The following is a 17,598-nucleotide window of genomic DNA, read 5'->3' on the forward strand; positions in this document are numbered from 1 at the left end:
TGCAGGATCTAAAACTAGTCTCCCCTTGGATTCTGTAGACATGTTTCCATGAATGAGAGGGAGAACTAAGCAGCCCAACCACCGAAAATAAAAAGTTGGACGGTAACTCATCTAATCCTCTCAAAGCTGAGCACCAACCATTCTGATGCTGCTGCGCTGGAGCCTTTTGTAACCAGGCCATTAGGGCAGAAGTAAAACCCTTCGCACCCACCCATCAAGCCAGGTCAATGGAAGTGAGAGAGATGTCCCCAAGTCTTTGCGTTTAAACAGCAGCCCGACAAAGGGACCCTTTGACTACCTTGCTGCCTTCCAGTGCCACGCCGGACACAAACAAAATAAATCGCCGGAACGTATGGCTTAGTCCCCCACATGCTCATCACCGCACCTCAGAGTGGCCTCGTTTGCGTCACAACTGAGCTGCAGCTTCTCCAGCCCCCAAACAAGCCATTGGGTCCCTTACGGCCGGGCTGAGCATACGCCGTGTCCCTTTCCCCTCTCACCCCGTGGGCGAGCATGCTCGAGAGCCAGGGCACCAATTTGCAGCTAAACTCCCCAGACCACCTCTTTTCTTGGGTTGTTTTTTTTGTTTTTGTTTTGTTTTTTTACCTCTTAAACCCAACCCTTTCCCTTGTGCCCCATTGGATAATTAACCCGAGCAGCACAGCGGCTGGCTCCAGCGCTGTGTGGTTCCCTGCTCGTCTTTAACCTCTCCAGGCGGGCTCGCCCCTGGACGCGCATTTCAAGGGTTTGCTTTTTATCACCTTCCCGAGGGGCGGACTTGGGGACAGGAGGGATTTCGCCTCTCCCGCGCCCTGCCACCGCTCCCCGGGCGCAAGCCAGCAAAGAGCCCGCGGCCTGAGGGAGAGGGAGCCTCGCCCGCTTCCCTTTTCCAGTGGCGCGTCCAGCCGCGGACTCGCTCCGGTTCCTCAAGGGGAGTTTCGCTGCCCGCTCCCGCGAGCGCGCAGGGACAAGCGGGCAGAGCCGGGCTAACGCTCAGCGGGACCCCAACAGGGAGGCGACCTCCAGCTCCATGTCACCCACTCGCCGCTAGCGCACTCCCCGCAGGGAGACGGCCCCGTCCCCAAAGCTTGCCCCCTACTGACTCCACTTACGCCCGTCCTCCCTCCCCCCGCGGGGCCCAGTGCGCCCCCAAGCTCCCCTTCCTCTCACCCCCCCGAAGGGCCCAGTGCGCCCCCAAACCCCCTTCCTCTCCCCCCGCAGGGCCCAGTGCGCCCCCAAACCCCCTTCCTCTCCCCTCGCAGGGCCCACTGCGCCCCAAGCTCCCCTTCCTCTCACCCCCCCGCAGGGCCCAGTGCGCCCCCCAACCCCCTTCCTCTCCCCTCGCAGGGCCCACTGCGCCCCAAGCTCCCCTTCCTCTCGCCCCGCAGGGCCCAGTGCGCCCCCAAGCTCCCCTTCCTCTCACCCCCCCGCAGGGCCCAGTGCGTCCCCAAGCTCCCCTTCCTCTCACCCCCCCGCAGGGCCCAGTGCGTCCCCAAGCTCCCCTTCCTCTCACCCCCCCGCAGGGCCCAGTGCGCCCCCCAACCCCCTTCCTCTCCCCTCGCAGGGCCCACTGCGCCCCAAGCTCCCCTTCCTCTCACCCCCCCGCAGGGCCCAGTGCGCCCCCAAACCCCCTTCCTTTCCCCCCGCAGGGCCCAGTCCGCCCCCAAACCCCCTTCCTCTTCCCCCGCAGGGCCCAGTCCGCCCCCAAGCTCCCCTTCCTCTCACCCCCCCGCAGGGCCCAGTGCGCCCCCAAACCCCCTTCCTCTCCCCCCGCAGGGCCCAGTCCGCCCCCAAGCTCCCCTTCCTCTCACCCCCCCGCAGGGCCCAGTGCGCCCCCAAGCTCCCCTTCCTCTCCCTCCACAGGGCCCAGTGCGCCCCCAGCTCCCTTTCCTCCCCCCCCTCCACAGGGCCAAGTACGCCCCCAAGCCCCCTTCCTCTCCCCCCCGCAGGGCCCAGTGCGCCCCCAAGCCCCCTTCCTCTCCCCCCCGCAGGGCCCAATGCGCCCCCAAGCTCCCTTCCTCTCCCCCCCCGCAGGGCCCAGTGCGCCCCCAAACCCCCTTCCTCTCCCTCCGCAGGGCCCAGTGCGCCCCCAAACCCCCTTCCTCTCCACTCCTGCGCCCCGCAGGGCCTCCCTGCACGCGCTCTCTAACCCGCCTGCCCCCAATGCCAACAATGCGCCCCCTCCGCTCTCCTCTCCGTAATCCTAGAGCCCCTCCCGCCCCCAAGCCGCTCTCCTCCCCCGCCTGCAGCCCTCGCCCCTGACACGCGCCCTCTAACCCCGCAGCGCGGCCCCGGGCCTTGGAGGGAGGCGCAGGGAAGGGAACTCGTGCGCTGGGGGGCGGTTAGCCAGTGCCCGGCGGAAGAGGGCGCAGGCAGTGACCCAAGCCCCCCAGCACGTCCCAGGGATGTCACGCCCGGGGTTTCGAGGACTCCGGAGGAGGGAGCGAGGGGGACGCAGCAGTGCCAGGCCCCGGCCCCTAGTGGGCACACCCGAGTGGCCGAGGGGATTGCCTCGCCCCAGGAAACTCCCTGCCGCCGGAGGCCGAGCCCGTCTCATGGCCGCAAAGAGCGGCCAGCTTCCCAAGCGCCGGGCTCTCCCTCCCCGGGGCAAAAGGCGGCGGCGGCGGCGGCGGCGGCGGCAGCGAAACGCGGCCGGGCTGTAGAGGCAGAGGGGTTAATTAGCGAACTCGGCGCGCTCCGGCTCCCGGAGCACCCGAAGGGGAGCGGCGTTCGTCAGCGCGGCCCGACGCCGACAGCCACACCGGCTTCCAACCGGGCTGGGCCGGGCGGGCGGGGCGGGACCCTTCTCTCTTCATCCTCCCCCCGCGCGGTACGGTCCCGCTTGGACGCTTCTTCGCAGCCCGCGCCCGCCGCCCTGGGAACCTCGCAACTTCTGAGCCGCGCGCCCTGGACCACCTCCCGCCGCTTCGGAGAGGCGAACGACACATGTGCCGCTCTCCTCCCTCGCCCTCTCCAAGCACAGCCTGACGCGGAGGGGAATTAAAGGCGAGACAGCATTCGCACCCCGCCTTGCAGCCTCCTTCAACTTTCCGAAGCCAACACCTACCAAACGGGGCAAGCCGGAGGTGACACATTCAAATGTCACACCTATCGCACAAGCAAGTGGGACCACAACTCCCAAGTTAAAAGCATGAGCTTTTGTTCTGGCCACCCGAAGACAATTTGGCCTGGCTATCTAGCCTGCAATCTTTGCAAGCCACTCCCTGAAGGTAAATTGCTAACAAGCGGGGCACAAGGTGAATCTTACCACGGGAGCGCAAGGAGTGTATATCAAGGCTCAGCCTTCTAAAAAAACCCACAACACCCCAAACTACAACTTCATTTCTTCAGCTTTCACTTTCATAAAATAATGATTCGTTGGGAGAATGGGGTATAAATCTTCATTTTGGAGGCAATTAAAGTGTTGATTTCATTCGTGCCCCTAAGCGATTCTTGTAATTTGCTCAAATAGCTTTATGTACCCAGCACTCCAGAGCTTTTAGAAACCCATTTTCTAGTTAGACTTGTTGGATTACAATTTTTATTCAACAGCAGCTATCCGAGTTTTCCTAATCGAGATCTGAATTTAACAGTTCCCTCATTTTAAACGTTATAATAGTTATGTAGGATGCAAGTCAACCAGACAGAAGCAATGCCCATGTTTCCATCTTGTTTTCAATGTCTCATTAAAAAAGTTGAGAGAGTCATGCTAACATTTAGAAATAGTTGAAAGCTTTTACATTCTCAGTATAATTAAAAACTGGGTTTCTCGCAAATTCATGGCTTAAGTCAAACCATTCTTCTGCTCTACCGCTACATTAATAACAGTCCGATAATCTTTGCTTCTTTCTCGTACATAAAAAAAAAACAAACGAACATTTGAGCTCCTACCAAAGCTGAAGTATAGTGCACCTTTTTGTAAGTAATCTATAAAATAACTCCTGGTTGACAGTGTTCTTGATAATGGCAAAGCAGCTAAGAAAACTCCTGTCTGCTTGACTGCGCCTTGCTTTAACAAAAGGAAGCCTCCAGAGTCAGCCTCATTACACCTAGAATTGTATATAGGAACCAGATCATAGTTTTTAGTTGTTGGGTGGTTTTTTTTCCCATGAGCCAAATACTATTTCTAATCATAAACAACCAACCATTAAAACGTTACAATTCACAACAAGGAGCTCGAAACGCCAAGGCTCGTCCACTTTAATGTTTTAGAAGCTTGATTTCGCTTTGGTAACCTCTTGAAATTAACCCCCCCCCCCCCCACACACACACACACACACACAAATCACACTACAAGCCACTAAGGGAAAGCAGCGAACACAAGTCGTCACTATATGCACACATTGGGTGTCGAAGCCTCTAGGGTTTGGTCTATCCCAGCTTTAACACAGACATCCTAAAAGCCACTAAACTGTATTTTTTTCTAAAGGAGACAGTTTGAAAAACTTGAAAGTTCAATGAAAATAAATTAAAACCTTGGTCTGGTTTTATTTTTCTATTAAGTAAAATAAAATGGGGGCGCTTGCAGCAGGCAGGCTGTGCACAAAGCAATGTTCACTGAGGTCTAAAAGCGCTCGGCCAAGGAAAACTGACAAGACAGACTAATGAACCGTAGAGACAGGAGGAAAATAGCCAGTATTTGCTAGATTTCAAACACTCTCTGTCTTCCCTGGACCACCTATCTCGGATTTTATTATTATTTTTCTAAGTGGCTTCAGCTATTCCTTTCTAAGCATCCAGAAGCCTGCGAATCACGCCTAACGCTTCTATTATTATAAAGGGTAAATAAAATAAAGACAAAAATTAAAAGCGACAAGAAACAGGTCAAGTTTGCAGGCAATGCTTTTACAAGCTCATCTTGCCAGGTCGAATCCGGGAGCAAGCCTTAATGAAGCAATAATAGCCACATTATTCAAAAATTTTCATTTCGATGGAAATTTATCTAAAAGGGACTTAATCATATGCAAATAATAAAAAGAGGCGTAGTGACCCAGCAAGCGATCTGCATACAAATTTCAGCGTGTGCAACACTGGAGAGATCATCATACCTGATCTGTTAGATTTGCTGATCTTGTTATGTCTTCACTGTCTGATTTTGATCCGCCTTCTCTATCGTCTATCACCAGATCGATTGGCATTTTTCCTTTCAAACAGCTAATATACCGGTGGCAGAAATTGTCACATAATTCGTGTACCTACATTATGACAGAGGTAAAAAAAATGAAAATATAATCAGGAGTACATAAGTGAAATTGACAAGTGCAATCAACCAACCCTTCCCCCAGCCTTGTGACATCAAAAGTTCTAAATGGGGGGAACACACAGCAATTATCCCCCGGAGACCTCTAGACGCATCCAGAATTAGGAATAACTTTCTTTTCTCGCAAAATAGAGATATCCCAGAAAATTGACAGTGACAAGATGATTCACAGGCTACAACATATTCAACACCCGTGTTAAATTCATCTGCTCCCGGAGCTGTGGCCATGAGAGAGGTGACCTGCATGGGTGACATTTAAGGTAAACTATTTAATTTCAACCAGTTATTTCATCATAAAACCTTTCCAAAGAGTATGAAGAGAGAAAGGGATTTTTTTAAAAAAAACCCTGGATGCACTATACTGAAATACATTATAGGCATCCATGACCTTAAATCCCAAATCGCTGTAATATATTTGTTCTTGAGTTTCCACTATTAGTGGGCATATTTTAACACCTTTCATGTACAGTGAAAACAACCTGCCCGTTATGGGTAGATAAAATGGCTGGGGGTTCTAAAGAAACTTTTCAAGCATTTAAAAACCTCTCGAAATGTTTATTTTCTGGAGAACGGGGATTCTCTTGTAGGCCAGCTATCAATTACATATAAAAATCCACTGGAAACCTGAACGTGCGTTCAACTGAATGTTGGTTTGAATTACATTGCCTTCATATTGTTATTATTATCAATTATTATTATTATTGCTGAGATTTCCAGAATAGGGAGGGGAACAGAATTAAGCCTGCATACTCTCTGTTCTCTCTTAGCTTAGAGGCGTACAGCATTCACAGAATCAAGGAACTGCCACAACTATCAATTCGGCTTTGTCTCTGCAAAACGTTACAGGACAATCTGTGCCCTGACTGTGACCTGCAGATGGCTCTTAAAAAAATCTCGACCAAACTAACTGAAACTAAACAAAGCACCTTCACCAAAAACAATCTCCGAGGCGTGGCTGAAACAAACAAACAAACAACATTCAGAATATCATCTGCAACACACAGAACTGCAACTATGGATACAAAGCCAGCAAGGTATTAACATGAACACAAGGCCAAGTCGTTTGTGAGCCCGGTTTCAGAGGCTGAAATTGTAATTAAACTGCGAAGAGAAATGGACGCTAAGATTGGTCTTGACACTAATTACCAGACAGAAAGACATTTATGCAAATTTACCAGAAGCTTGAACTTCAGCAATACTGAAACGTAGGAGGAAGGGAGAAAAAAAATTACCTTCTCTAATTCCAGTAGATGAAACCTTAATACTTGTATGGCTTGAATCATCTGCAAAGACACAAACAACAGGAGCATCTATCTCATTCCTGAGTTGCGGTATATCCCCACAGCTGCCCCTTCTGTCGTCTATAACTTCAGTTTTGTTTTGTTTTGTTTTTTTTAGTAGTAGTAGTAAATAAAAAAGTTGTTTTGATTTATGGCAATAACACTAAAACTTAATAGCAGTGGCTTTGTATGCTGTTTAACAAGAAGCGAGCTAGAGTTAACAAAAAATCCTATTGCAATGAAGTAGCTAAATTATACGGATCGTAAACATTTCCTTCAAAAAGTGCAATCTATTGCGACGTCGTTGGACCCTCGCTTTGCAAAGGAGGAGAAAATATTCCTAATGCAGAGGCAAAGTATTTGTTTAGCCTTTAAAAAAAACGACTTCATTTTAGGTCGGTTAGTTAAACTATTCATCTCTATCCATAGTCACTGTTTACATTTCCCATAAAGCTATTTTAAAGGTGCGGGGGGGGGGGTATGTGGAGACCTCAAATACACTGATACATTCCTAGATCAATCCATGCACTGCTTGGGCAGGGCAAGTCTGCCATAAAGACCCCAAACTCTCATTTGGATGGGGCTTTCTTTATGTACTTCGTTACGTGATTTTACTTAACACGGAATTACCGCCCTGGATTACTTGTAATTAAAAAGATCCACGCGACAAAATTTCCATGTAGAGCCCCAAATCCTTGTCAAAGCCTAGCACCATCTCTCTCCAGAGGGCAGAGAAATAAAAGGGGAGCGCTATTAACTCTTACCAAGTTATCCAGTTCAGGATTAGAGGAAAAGAGGGGTTTTTCTGCTCGGATCTAAATATAAGAAAGGGGAGGAAAAAAAGACTTGAAATATGGAAACAGAAAAAGCAGACGTTATTATTTCTTGCTTCATTACACTGTTGGGTCCATTATGTAACCTTTCCTTCAAAGCTCTGACTGTTACATTAAGTACATCATATAAACACTTAAACAAATGAATCAAATGCACTGAAAATACCCACAGACATTATTAGTTACATCTATCTAGCTACGCTCCGTCTTGTGTGAGCTGCACATCCCTGTAAGCAAAGTTTAAAAAAAATATCTTCTTTATTTATTTATTGAGATGGTACAATCGAGACTGTATTGATTTATTTCTGGCAGTATAGAAGGGGGGGGGCTATGAATTTTTTTTTAACGGAGACTTGTTTTCTTGTTATGTGAGAGGTCCCCCCCCCCCCCCCCCCAGCACGGTTTTGCTGACCTGTTTGGCGAACACTGCTATGTCTTCATTGAAAGACTCTGAGGAGCAAACATCGCCTCCCGCTACCCCGGGCTCCCGGGGAGTGCATGTAGCTAATTCACATTTCTCAAAAATCAGTGCTAAGAGAGGGAACAGGGGGTGTCTGAAAGAAAATACAATAGTCACAAACAAGACAGTGGTTAGTCCCAGAATAAGGGGGGGAGAAACATCCAAGGTGATCTTTTAGCAAGCCCACTACCACCACCCCAGCTGCACCCCCTCCCGCAATCATAGCTCACCTACCCTTCAACCGAGAGACCTGAAGTCGAAGGCCCTGAGCCATGGGCTGTATCTGATGATCGCTTCAGCGTATCTGGCCAGAGAAATTGTTAACATTTGCTATGAATAAAACCAAAGCGGTTCCAGCAGCCATTTTGAATTAACTTTCCTTTCCTTTTTTTTTTTTTTTTTTTTTTTAATTTTTATTATTTTTAACTCCCCTTCAAATTGCGGACTTTCTGGGTTAAAAAAAAAAAAATCAACCCAAGCAAACCCCAGCTTTTTGGACTCGGGTGTGGAACGTGCAAATCCCCCTTGGCATCGGTAATGATAATGTTCAAAATGAGAGCTGTTAACTTCGAAGACCAGCCAAACTGCCAGTGAGTTGCCCCAATTCGGGTAGCAGGAGCGATCCAGCGATCCATTTACATTCACTTCAGTTAGCAGAGCACGCTTTTATTTGGGTCATCATCTCCCCCCCACACACACACACACATACACCCCCTCCGCAAGTTACTCAATATAGGCGCTGCTCACCCCTCTTTTTGCTATATAATATTGCACAATGATACAGACCTTAGAAATGTGTAAGCCAAGTGCTTTGATTTTTGCTAGCTTGAGTAACTCTTAAGGAGACGTTTAAAGTCATTTACTAGCTATAAAAGCTAAACTGAAAATTTAATATTTGATTTGATTTGATTACAAAATGAGTTCAATTTCTGGGATTTCATAACTATTCCAGAGAATCCTGAATGGAGTTTAAACAAATCCTACAGCTTTGTGATAATGAGATAAAGAAACTGCATGATGGGATGGTTTTGCTTCAAAGCTAGCTGTTCTCTGCGAGATGGGGGGAAAGGATCTTAAAGTTCACTTCAACTTAATATGCGCGAACTGTTTTTAAAGCTATCCACGGAGCAACGAAACACATCAGTTCCAAATGCAATGGCCTAGAAACTATTTTATAAGTGACCGCATTGAGATGCCTCAAATGCTGCTAGAAAACAGAGCACAGCTCGAAGAAACAACCCCGAAGTTTTCTACTTAATACAGCATTATATATTAACAAAGCTAAAAAGTTTTATTCAGAATGAAACCGTTCAAGGTATTCTTTCTTCTAAACTCTTCCAAAATATTTACCTCTCCAAACAGGTTACACCACGGAAATCTTTCCTTTTGATCACAACACTAATGACTAATTTCCCTTAAGCTCACAGTTGAGCAGTCTTTTATATTTAAAAGCTGTGATCAAAACCACATAGGAGCCTAGGTTTATGCAACGAAGTAGCTTTCCGTACACACACACACACACACACACACAAATTAGGCAAGTTATAATATTTGAACTGAATACTACCTATGGATAACGTTTATCCGTTTCAAGCCCCATGGAAAGTAAATCTTCTTTATTGGAGAATCATATGCCGAGCATAATGTGAAGCAAAGAAAACTTCAAATCCTCCCTAAAATTTGCATGCAATTATAATGGAAGCCTGGCTCACAAGAATTTACCTACGATCTGAGTCAATGGCTTTTACTTCTGCCTTCGTCAGCGAGGGAAATAAGGGCATAATCATCTCTTAACTAACAAACCCGATGCCAGCTTTACCTACCCATAAATGGCATCTTTATCTCTCTTTAAAGCGTCATTGACAGAGGAGCCCATACTGGGAGGCATGGCGTTGGTGTGAGCAGTGTGCGGGTATTGATGAGAATGCAGCGGAGGACCGTGATTCAGATGGTGAACAGGCTGCATGGATCTGGCGGCATGAGGATCCCCATACATGGTGGTGGGGATCCCTACTCCATCCATCCCACCGTAATGGGGTAAATCGTCGTACTGCATGACAGACAAAGAAAAAAAGGTCAGAAGGCCAGTCGTAACCGGAGGTTAGAATGGGGGAAGATCCAGCACATGGAACTGGGAAGTGCTAAATCTATGGATTTCAAATAAACAGGACCCAGAAAAAAAAAAAAAGAAAAAAAAAAAAGGAAAAAAAAAAGGAGGGGAGAGGGTGAAGATCTGTAAAAATACATTTCCCCAACAGGCCCTCAAAACGGATTAATTCTGGATCCTTGAAAAGCATCCTTGTGGAGGGAAGTAGGTAAAAGCAGCTTAGGTTGCTTTGGAGTGACGCTCAAAATAAACACGTTGCTGAAAAGTTTCCTGCTTCAATATGTCTCCACAGCAAAAGTTAAAATGAGGACACCTATTATTAACACGGGGATTAACACAGGCTCCTGGTTTAAGGTATTTCTATGTGTGTCTGTGTGTGTGTGAATTGTCCCAGTGTAGAGCATTCCTAACGTTTAAATGATAAATTAAACTCTCTTTAACAAAAATGTAAAGCACCAGTTTAGATGCAAGACCAAAGCTGATACACTTTTTCTAACTATTGCAGCACAATCTGAAAATTGGGAATTCCCATGTGGAGGAAAAACGTGAGTTAAAGCAGTTAGTTAATTTTAAGATACCCTGTTTTAAACCTTCCGACTGTTAAGAAGGAAAGTACACAAGTATCAATGATCTGATGTTGTCCAAAGTTTAATAACAAAAGAGTCGATTTTTGGTTTACAGCTATTATGTACAATCTACTTTATTGTCGATTTGCTGCAGATGTGTGCATGTGCTACTGAAAGTTTTGAATTTTAAGTATATTCTTTGTTAAACATTAAAAACCGAAAGTTAAAGTGGCACTTAAGGATAAGAGGAAACGGCCACTTTTCATCTATTAAAAGCAAAAGTGTGAATAAATTGTTTTAAAAAACTCTGACAATTGCTTGAACTGAAAGAGTAAAGGCAAGTTTGTCAGTACAGCAACTTTCTTTTACAAACTGTACTTTGAGGGACAGGACACAAATTATTGCAAGCAAACTTAGTTTTTCTTTTAAAAACTCTATTCATTACATGATAATTGTCCCTCACAATATTTTCATCGCATCTCAATGTATCTAATAAGTCTAGAAAAAAGAATAATAGTAAAAAATAGTAATAAATAGTAATGATAAATATATGTGCATATTACTTCTGCCTAATTCAAATTTAAATATGCAACTATTTTTAAATGAAGGTCTGACTACAGCACTGCACATTTGTGATGGCAAAAAGTTATGTTTACTTAAAGTTTAATAAGTTATCTTTGAAAAGTGAAGATGTATGTCATCACTAATGTTAAATGCTAAATTAAAATGTTCAAAGACACCTTAGTTAAATATTTTAAACGCTGGTGACTTTAAAACGACATTGTATTCTTAGCAGTATAGCTGTAATACTGATAAATACAAACACTTGTATTTTCAGTTACATGCCTGTATATCATTATTTTATAGAAAGTTTGCCTCTTCCGTGAGGTGTCTGTGATAGGAATTGATAGAATCAAGAAATTGACAATATATATATATAGGTTTGAGTCAAAGAAGAGGTGGGAAAAAAACTTTTTCGCAGCGTCTCTGTCAGCCACGTTTCAACATTATTTCACATTTAAATTACATTTTTTTAATACGTACCCTTTGCGCCATCGGCCTGGCTTGCTCCCTTCCTACTTCAACTTCTAATATATCCTCTTTAAGGCCAGTGTGAAAAGAAACAAACGCGAACTCTCCCCCAAACCCCCAAAAATGCAAAAATCCCTTAGAGTCGCCAGCAATGTGAGCAATCGAGGAAAATCTTCAGCTTACTGGATCTCAAAGAAACGACACAATAATTCAGCATTAAAAAAAAAAGAGAGAGAGAGAAAGACTCGCCCTCCTTCTCTTTCTTTCTCTCTCTCACTCTCCCCCTTTCGTTTCCAAGACAGCAGCGGGGAGAAAGCAAATATCCTTTCCCCAATCAGTTTTTTTTTTTTTTTTGGTTTAAAAAAAAAAGTGCCCCTCAAACCCAACTACCAAGTCTCATGGCTTTTTGCCACTCCAGCTGTCAATCAAAGGCGAGGTTGTCAAGGTGGTGAATGAATGATGATGATCCGCTGTGTGTACTTCCACTGCTCTGGACACCTCAAATGTTAATATTCAAATGCATGGAGGTCTAAGCGCTGGCTTGTTCTTGAATCAGTCCTAATTCCTAATCAGATCTCGCTCGCGCGCTCCCTTTCCCCCTTTGCAGCGGGAGAGGCTAGAGGAAGAGGGTTAAAAATGTCTGTCTGAGTTTGTCTTAAAGGAGCCACGATCGATGCTGCCTGCTGCAAGTCCCCCGTGCGTGTGTAAAGTGTGTGTTGCACAGGCGGAGAGGTGGATTTGGACCAGAATGCTGGAACCCGGAAGTAGTGGTGGCCATAACAGGTCGCGTCTTACACAATGCACTGGGCTGCATCAACTCGGCTCCTAGCGCAGGGGTGGGTTGGGTGAGATGCAAGCAAAGAGGCTGTGCGAGCCACAGAAGCGTTCAATTAACAACACACACACACACACACACACAGGGTTACAGTTACTAAAATAGATTGTAATTCTGGTGTGTGGCTGGGCTCTTAGCTATTTTAAGAGCTCCCTGTAAGCAGAGTTCATTGCTGCCGGCCAAATTATGGGGTATCGCAGGGTTGGGTGGTTTTTTGTTGTTGTTTGTTTGTTTGTTTGTTTTGTAGGGGGCAGGATTTGTTTCTGTCCCCTTTTCACACCGAATGCTTTGGGTAATTGTTTGCAGCCTTTGCCAAAGATCTGAGCTCGCTCACATGAGTTATGTGAAGAAGAGAGGAGCAATGGTTAAAGAGACAACATCCATCCTTCTTCCCAGAGCCCTGCAAGCACATCCAGTATTCCAGCGTTTCTAAGTGTGAGAGCAAAACTAGGAGATGACCCAGAGCGTCTGCTTCTGGACACTGGCTTGTTTTTATTGCGAATACTATTACCGAAGTGATTGGCAAGATCAAGGGCAGGAAGACAGAAGGCAGGAGAGCTGTCTGTTATATGTTCTCTCGCGCGCTCAGCTCGTGTCATACGCAGCAATCCACGCCACTTCTGCCTAGCCGTCTCGGAGTGTAATGGCCATTTCCTTTGTCTAATAGCAATGGTTACTTTGTATTTACACCCTCGCTATACGGCAGCGCTCTAAAGGATCAGCAATCTCTTTCCTCCCCTCCCTCCCCCACACCGGAGGACTTTCATCCTTTTTTGTATCCAGAGCAAGCAGTCTTCCCCCCCCCCCCTCCCCCAGCTAACTCCCCGCAACGAAAGTAAATCTATTAGAGCGAAGTTGAGGTTTAGAACGAAAGCACCAAAACGCACTTCGGATGAGCCGGGCTCATTTGCTAGAATTTATTCGGTGCCCATGTAACTCTGAGCAGATGTTCCACACAGACAGTAGTTGATTCAAATATGCAACATCTTTCAGAGCAGAGATCCGTGAGACGGTTTTTTTTTTTCCCCTCTCTCTCTCGCTCTCGCTCTCTCTCTTCCCCCTCCCCCAAGCCTCTCAGAAAACTCCCCCTGCGGTATGTTGGAAAATGAGCTCATCCAAATCTCAGTAGGCAGCAGTGGAGGAGCCGCAGGCCAATCAGGAGCTTGTCTTCGAAAGCCAGCCGTGCATTGGTGGAGGGGAAAATCAATTATCAAATAATCGATCAGCAGGGAGCTTCGATCTGCGGGGAGTGCCAAAAAACTCTCCCTCGGAACAGAGAGGCTAAGTTCTCCAAAGCAGAAAGATTGCTCACTTGTTCTGCTTAGCCATAGTACAAACTGCTGCCTAGGGGCAGACATAAACATGCCCTGCAAGGGGAATAAATGACACCCTTCACTCTCTCTCTCTCTATATATATATACAGGGAGAGAGAGAGAGAGAGAGAGAGAGGCAAAGAAAAGTACTTTTAAAAAGTTAAGGTACGACATATTTATGTCAACACGATGTTACGGAGCTTGATATGTGAACTCAGCAGGCTGACAGCTTATACTGACACAGCAAAGCATTCAGTGCCAGCGTTTACTGTTTACAACACACACGTTTGTGAACCCGAGGCATCTTCAGCAGTGTTCCTTGCATGCAGTGGTCCATACACGTCATGTAATGACCGTACTTTTGATTGTTTGGGGTAAGGACGATCACTTTTTCCTGCGGCATTCCAGCTGCAACTTTTGACTTAACAGCAGAACCTGAAATAGTAAGAACGATCACTAAGAAGTGGTCTTCTCGTTAGTGTTTACCAGGAAATAGTCTGATTTCTTTCAATTTCTCGATTAAAAAAAGAACTCTATGCTTATGATTTATTATTATGGCAATTTTATGTTTGCTTTTGGGATGCTCAGGCAGTAAGTCTTAAACAGAGATAAATCACATACGATTTCTGCCAGGCCAAAGTCTGAAATGTAATGTTAACAGACGGAATTCCCAGCATCAACATAATCCCTGCCTGCGATCTAAATCTTCTCTTAAAGTATATTTTAGGGGGCAAAACAGATTTAAACTCACTTTAAAAAACAAACCAAAACCAAGAACTTTTCTGAAGCTGTAATTGCAGCGACGACGCAAAATAAAACAATATTTTTATAGGGATTGCTATTGAGAGAGCTCTAGTATTCCCTAAACCGTTTCTTTTCTCTGCAGGACAGTGCAGTTGTTTCATATTCTACCTGTGTGATTATTCAAATGATCCGCCGGCTAGGTGTTTCAAATTTGTCTCAGAAAGGAAAGATCTGTCATCGATCAGATCAGTTCAGTAGGGTGGGAAAAAAGTGCCAAATCAAACATTAAAATATTCACACATAGGGCTCAACGATCCTTAAATGAGCTGCATGGGGCGGGTTATCCGAGTAAAATCTACAAAATAGAAATTACTGTGAAATGCACTTGGGTAAAGCTGCTTTTTAACAGCTTTGAGGGACCATGGAGGAGACAGATCAGAACAATTTGAAGCGTGCAGATACTCTTTAGTCCATCTCTTGCCGTGACATTTCAAACCTCAAGAAAACCAGTTTCGATTTCCCCCCCTTTGCTGTAGGACAAACCTTCTATGCCAGCGATGAATATAAAGACTTTTCAGGTAAGACTATTTTAATACCCTAACCCTTCCTCTTCTCAGTATTGGGAAGTATTTGTTGTGCTCTTAACAGACCTATGTTTGATTTCTATATTTATTTAACTCAGAGACTGAATTCAGAAGCGATTCCCTGTCTTACAGGTTCCTTCCAAAGGAGGATACAGTTTAAATTCCAGAAATGCAATGCCTCTTAAAAATAAAAAAGCTTTAAATCTTAAATCCAGCGTCACTACCAGGCCTTTATGAGAATAATTCAGAACAATCGGGGCTAGAACACTTTTACAATGTAATTACAGTAGTACAAATTGTTTGCCCAAACCTCATTCTGGATAAGGATTTTACAATTAGCAAACAGTTATTACTGTTGGGGCTTGCTGCGAGAAATTGCACTGAGGACGTCTCGAGTTGCAATCTACTGGCCATAAAAAGACTAACCAGGCAGCAATTAATCATCTATTAAAAGGGAAAAGTAAACGGACAGTTCCACACTATCTTAGTAAACTACCAACGACATTTATGTGTTCTGTGACTACAGCGACGCACACATTCCCAACTACTGCCTTTTTAGGAAATGTAGCTATTTTTTGCCAAAACTAGGGGTCTGATTGCTATTTGTTGCGGGAACCCATTTACACTTGCCATTGTACTATGGAAAAGAAGCTGTGGGCGTCCCTCGAATTTTACAGCGAAATGTGCAATTAGACAGAAAACAGGCAGAATTGCGTCCTGGATGTAGATCTGACTTTCGCTTTTTCCTTGTAACTGTGTTTAACAGATTTAGCATTTAAGAAGACGTGTTTTGCTTTGGAGCCTTGTCTTCACTACTTCTGTGATGCCACGGCGATAATCATTTTACTTATTCTTCACCTCAGCATTTGCAATTTGAACTTGTATAAGCGAAGGCCTTTCACATGAGGTAGAAGGAGAGGTCTCAAAGTTCAGATGATGATTTAGAGCAAAATGATGAAGAAAGTCCTCCATTAAGTGGAATTTGTATATATTTGCTTATCATATAATAAATAAGACTTTAAATCAGTCTGCATTTCCTAGCTTAAGTACATAATTAATTTTACCTAATAGCATTAAAATGAGTACTAGTTTTCTGATGACTTTTTATAGTTTGACGGGAAGGGGCTTGCAGTTGGGAAAAAATCAACAACAATACATACTCCTTCTCCATTAATATTTACATTTAAAAATTCAAATAAGGTCAAAATCCCCGAAGAAAACAGATTTTAAATGCAGTAGAGAGATAATAAAGGAATGTGGCAGATAAGAGTTTCAAGTGATATGAGTCAAGATACCAAAAAGTCAAAGCCTAATGAATGGCTGTGAGAAAGGTGAAGAACTATTTAAAGATCTATTAAAGGGCAAAATCTGAAAAGGTGATAATAAAAGGAGGTTAACTGGAGGGGATTAAGTGAAGATGTGAATCAAGTGCCCATGTGCAAGTAAAACTGTGGTTCATGGAGGTTTGTTTACTGGATTCTGCTTCAGAAAACAAAGAACGCCTGGTCCAGTTAGGAGTCAACCAGAGGTCAGCTTGTGCTATCCAACAGTCAGAGACAAAATAGTCAAGTCACTGTATTCAGTAAACAGTCTGAATGAATAATGGTAGAAATGCACTTTGCGAAGGAAAGAACTGATTTCATTAGACTTTTCTATTTCAGCTCTTTAGAGTAGCATGGAACTTGAGGGGAGGAGTAAAATGAAGGAGGGGGGCACTACACTATTTAACATAATTACCAGTTCTGACACTTTCAGAAATTATAGAGGTCTTTTATTAATTAAATGGCGGGCTTAATAAAATATTCATAATAAAATTTACGGTTGACGTAAAACTTTCTAAACACTGTTGTAAATTTTTAATAAATTAACTGAGAAATGAGTTACTAGCCTTGGCTTTTGTCACTTAAACTTCTGAATAAGTAGTGAATGTAGAGTGACAGCAACGTGGGAACCTTTCAGAACCAAAAATGTGTCCAATTACAAAGGGTTTTAGATCTCGGAAAAGTCGCCCTCAGATCTAGAGGTAAGCATGCCTTTTTTATAAAACTCGTCTGTAGTGACGGATTCCAAAGAGCATTAGGAGTAAGGTCTGATCTGTTTTAGCCTATGCTATACCGTACGTTAGTATTTTAACATTCACATGACAATTCAACGTGATAGAATGAAAGACTGAAGTCACAAAATTTGCATTTGTGAAAAGTAAAAAGATCCACTTCACAATATTATATTTGCACAGGATCAAACGATAGTTAATGTTAAGTAGCTACAAATCAATCTGGTGTATTTTAAATTGCAACCTGTAAGAAGTCCACAATTATGTTTTGGATGATCAGTTATTTCTTATTTGAGTTATTAGTAGTAGTATTTTGTTTAGCTGCCTAACTTTTTTTTACTATAACTCAATTTCAAAGACTCGTTGCTTTGTCGTTTATGTTGCTATACTTTTCGCTTAATACAAAAATCGCTGGGTAAAAAAAACTCTGGTTGCTTAATTAAAAATAATCTGGTCGATTGTTTTGCATTTGAAGACTTGAGCTTTTGTGCCGTCTACTGGACAATGAAAAAACTACAGCCATAATTTACT

General features: G+C 44.5%; 1 protein-coding gene across 2 annotated transcripts in view; it reads right to left on the minus strand.

Annotated features, from left to right (window-relative positions):
• Nucleotides 1-12,327, minus strand: part of MEIS1 (Meis homeobox 1) — a 124,534-nt gene extending 112,207 nt beyond the window's left edge. For both annotated transcript variants that reach the window (XM_073339466.1, XM_073339467.1), the window contains exons 1-6: nucleotides 11,551-12,327; nucleotides 9,657-9,883; nucleotides 7,786-7,927; nucleotides 7,305-7,355; nucleotides 6,493-6,543; nucleotides 5,049-5,195 (exon numbers count right to left, since the gene is read on the minus strand). In XM_073339466.1, coding sequence (XP_073195567.1) covers nucleotides 5,049-5,195; nucleotides 6,493-6,543; nucleotides 7,305-7,355; nucleotides 7,786-7,927; nucleotides 9,657-9,883; nucleotides 11,551-11,562 — 630 coding nt within the window. In that variant the 5' untranslated portion in view covers nucleotides 11,563-12,327. The remainder of the gene's footprint in view (nucleotides 1-5,048; nucleotides 5,196-6,492; nucleotides 6,544-7,304; nucleotides 7,356-7,785; nucleotides 7,928-9,656; nucleotides 9,884-11,550) is intronic.
• Between the last annotated feature and the right edge of the window lie 5,271 nt (nucleotides 12,328-17,598).

The sequence above is a fragment of the Lepidochelys kempii genome, chromosome 3 (assembly GCF_965140265.1).
Source record: "Lepidochelys kempii isolate rLepKem1 chromosome 3, rLepKem1.hap2, whole genome shotgun sequence".
NCBI lineage: Eukaryota > Metazoa > Chordata > Testudines > Cheloniidae > Lepidochelys > Lepidochelys kempii.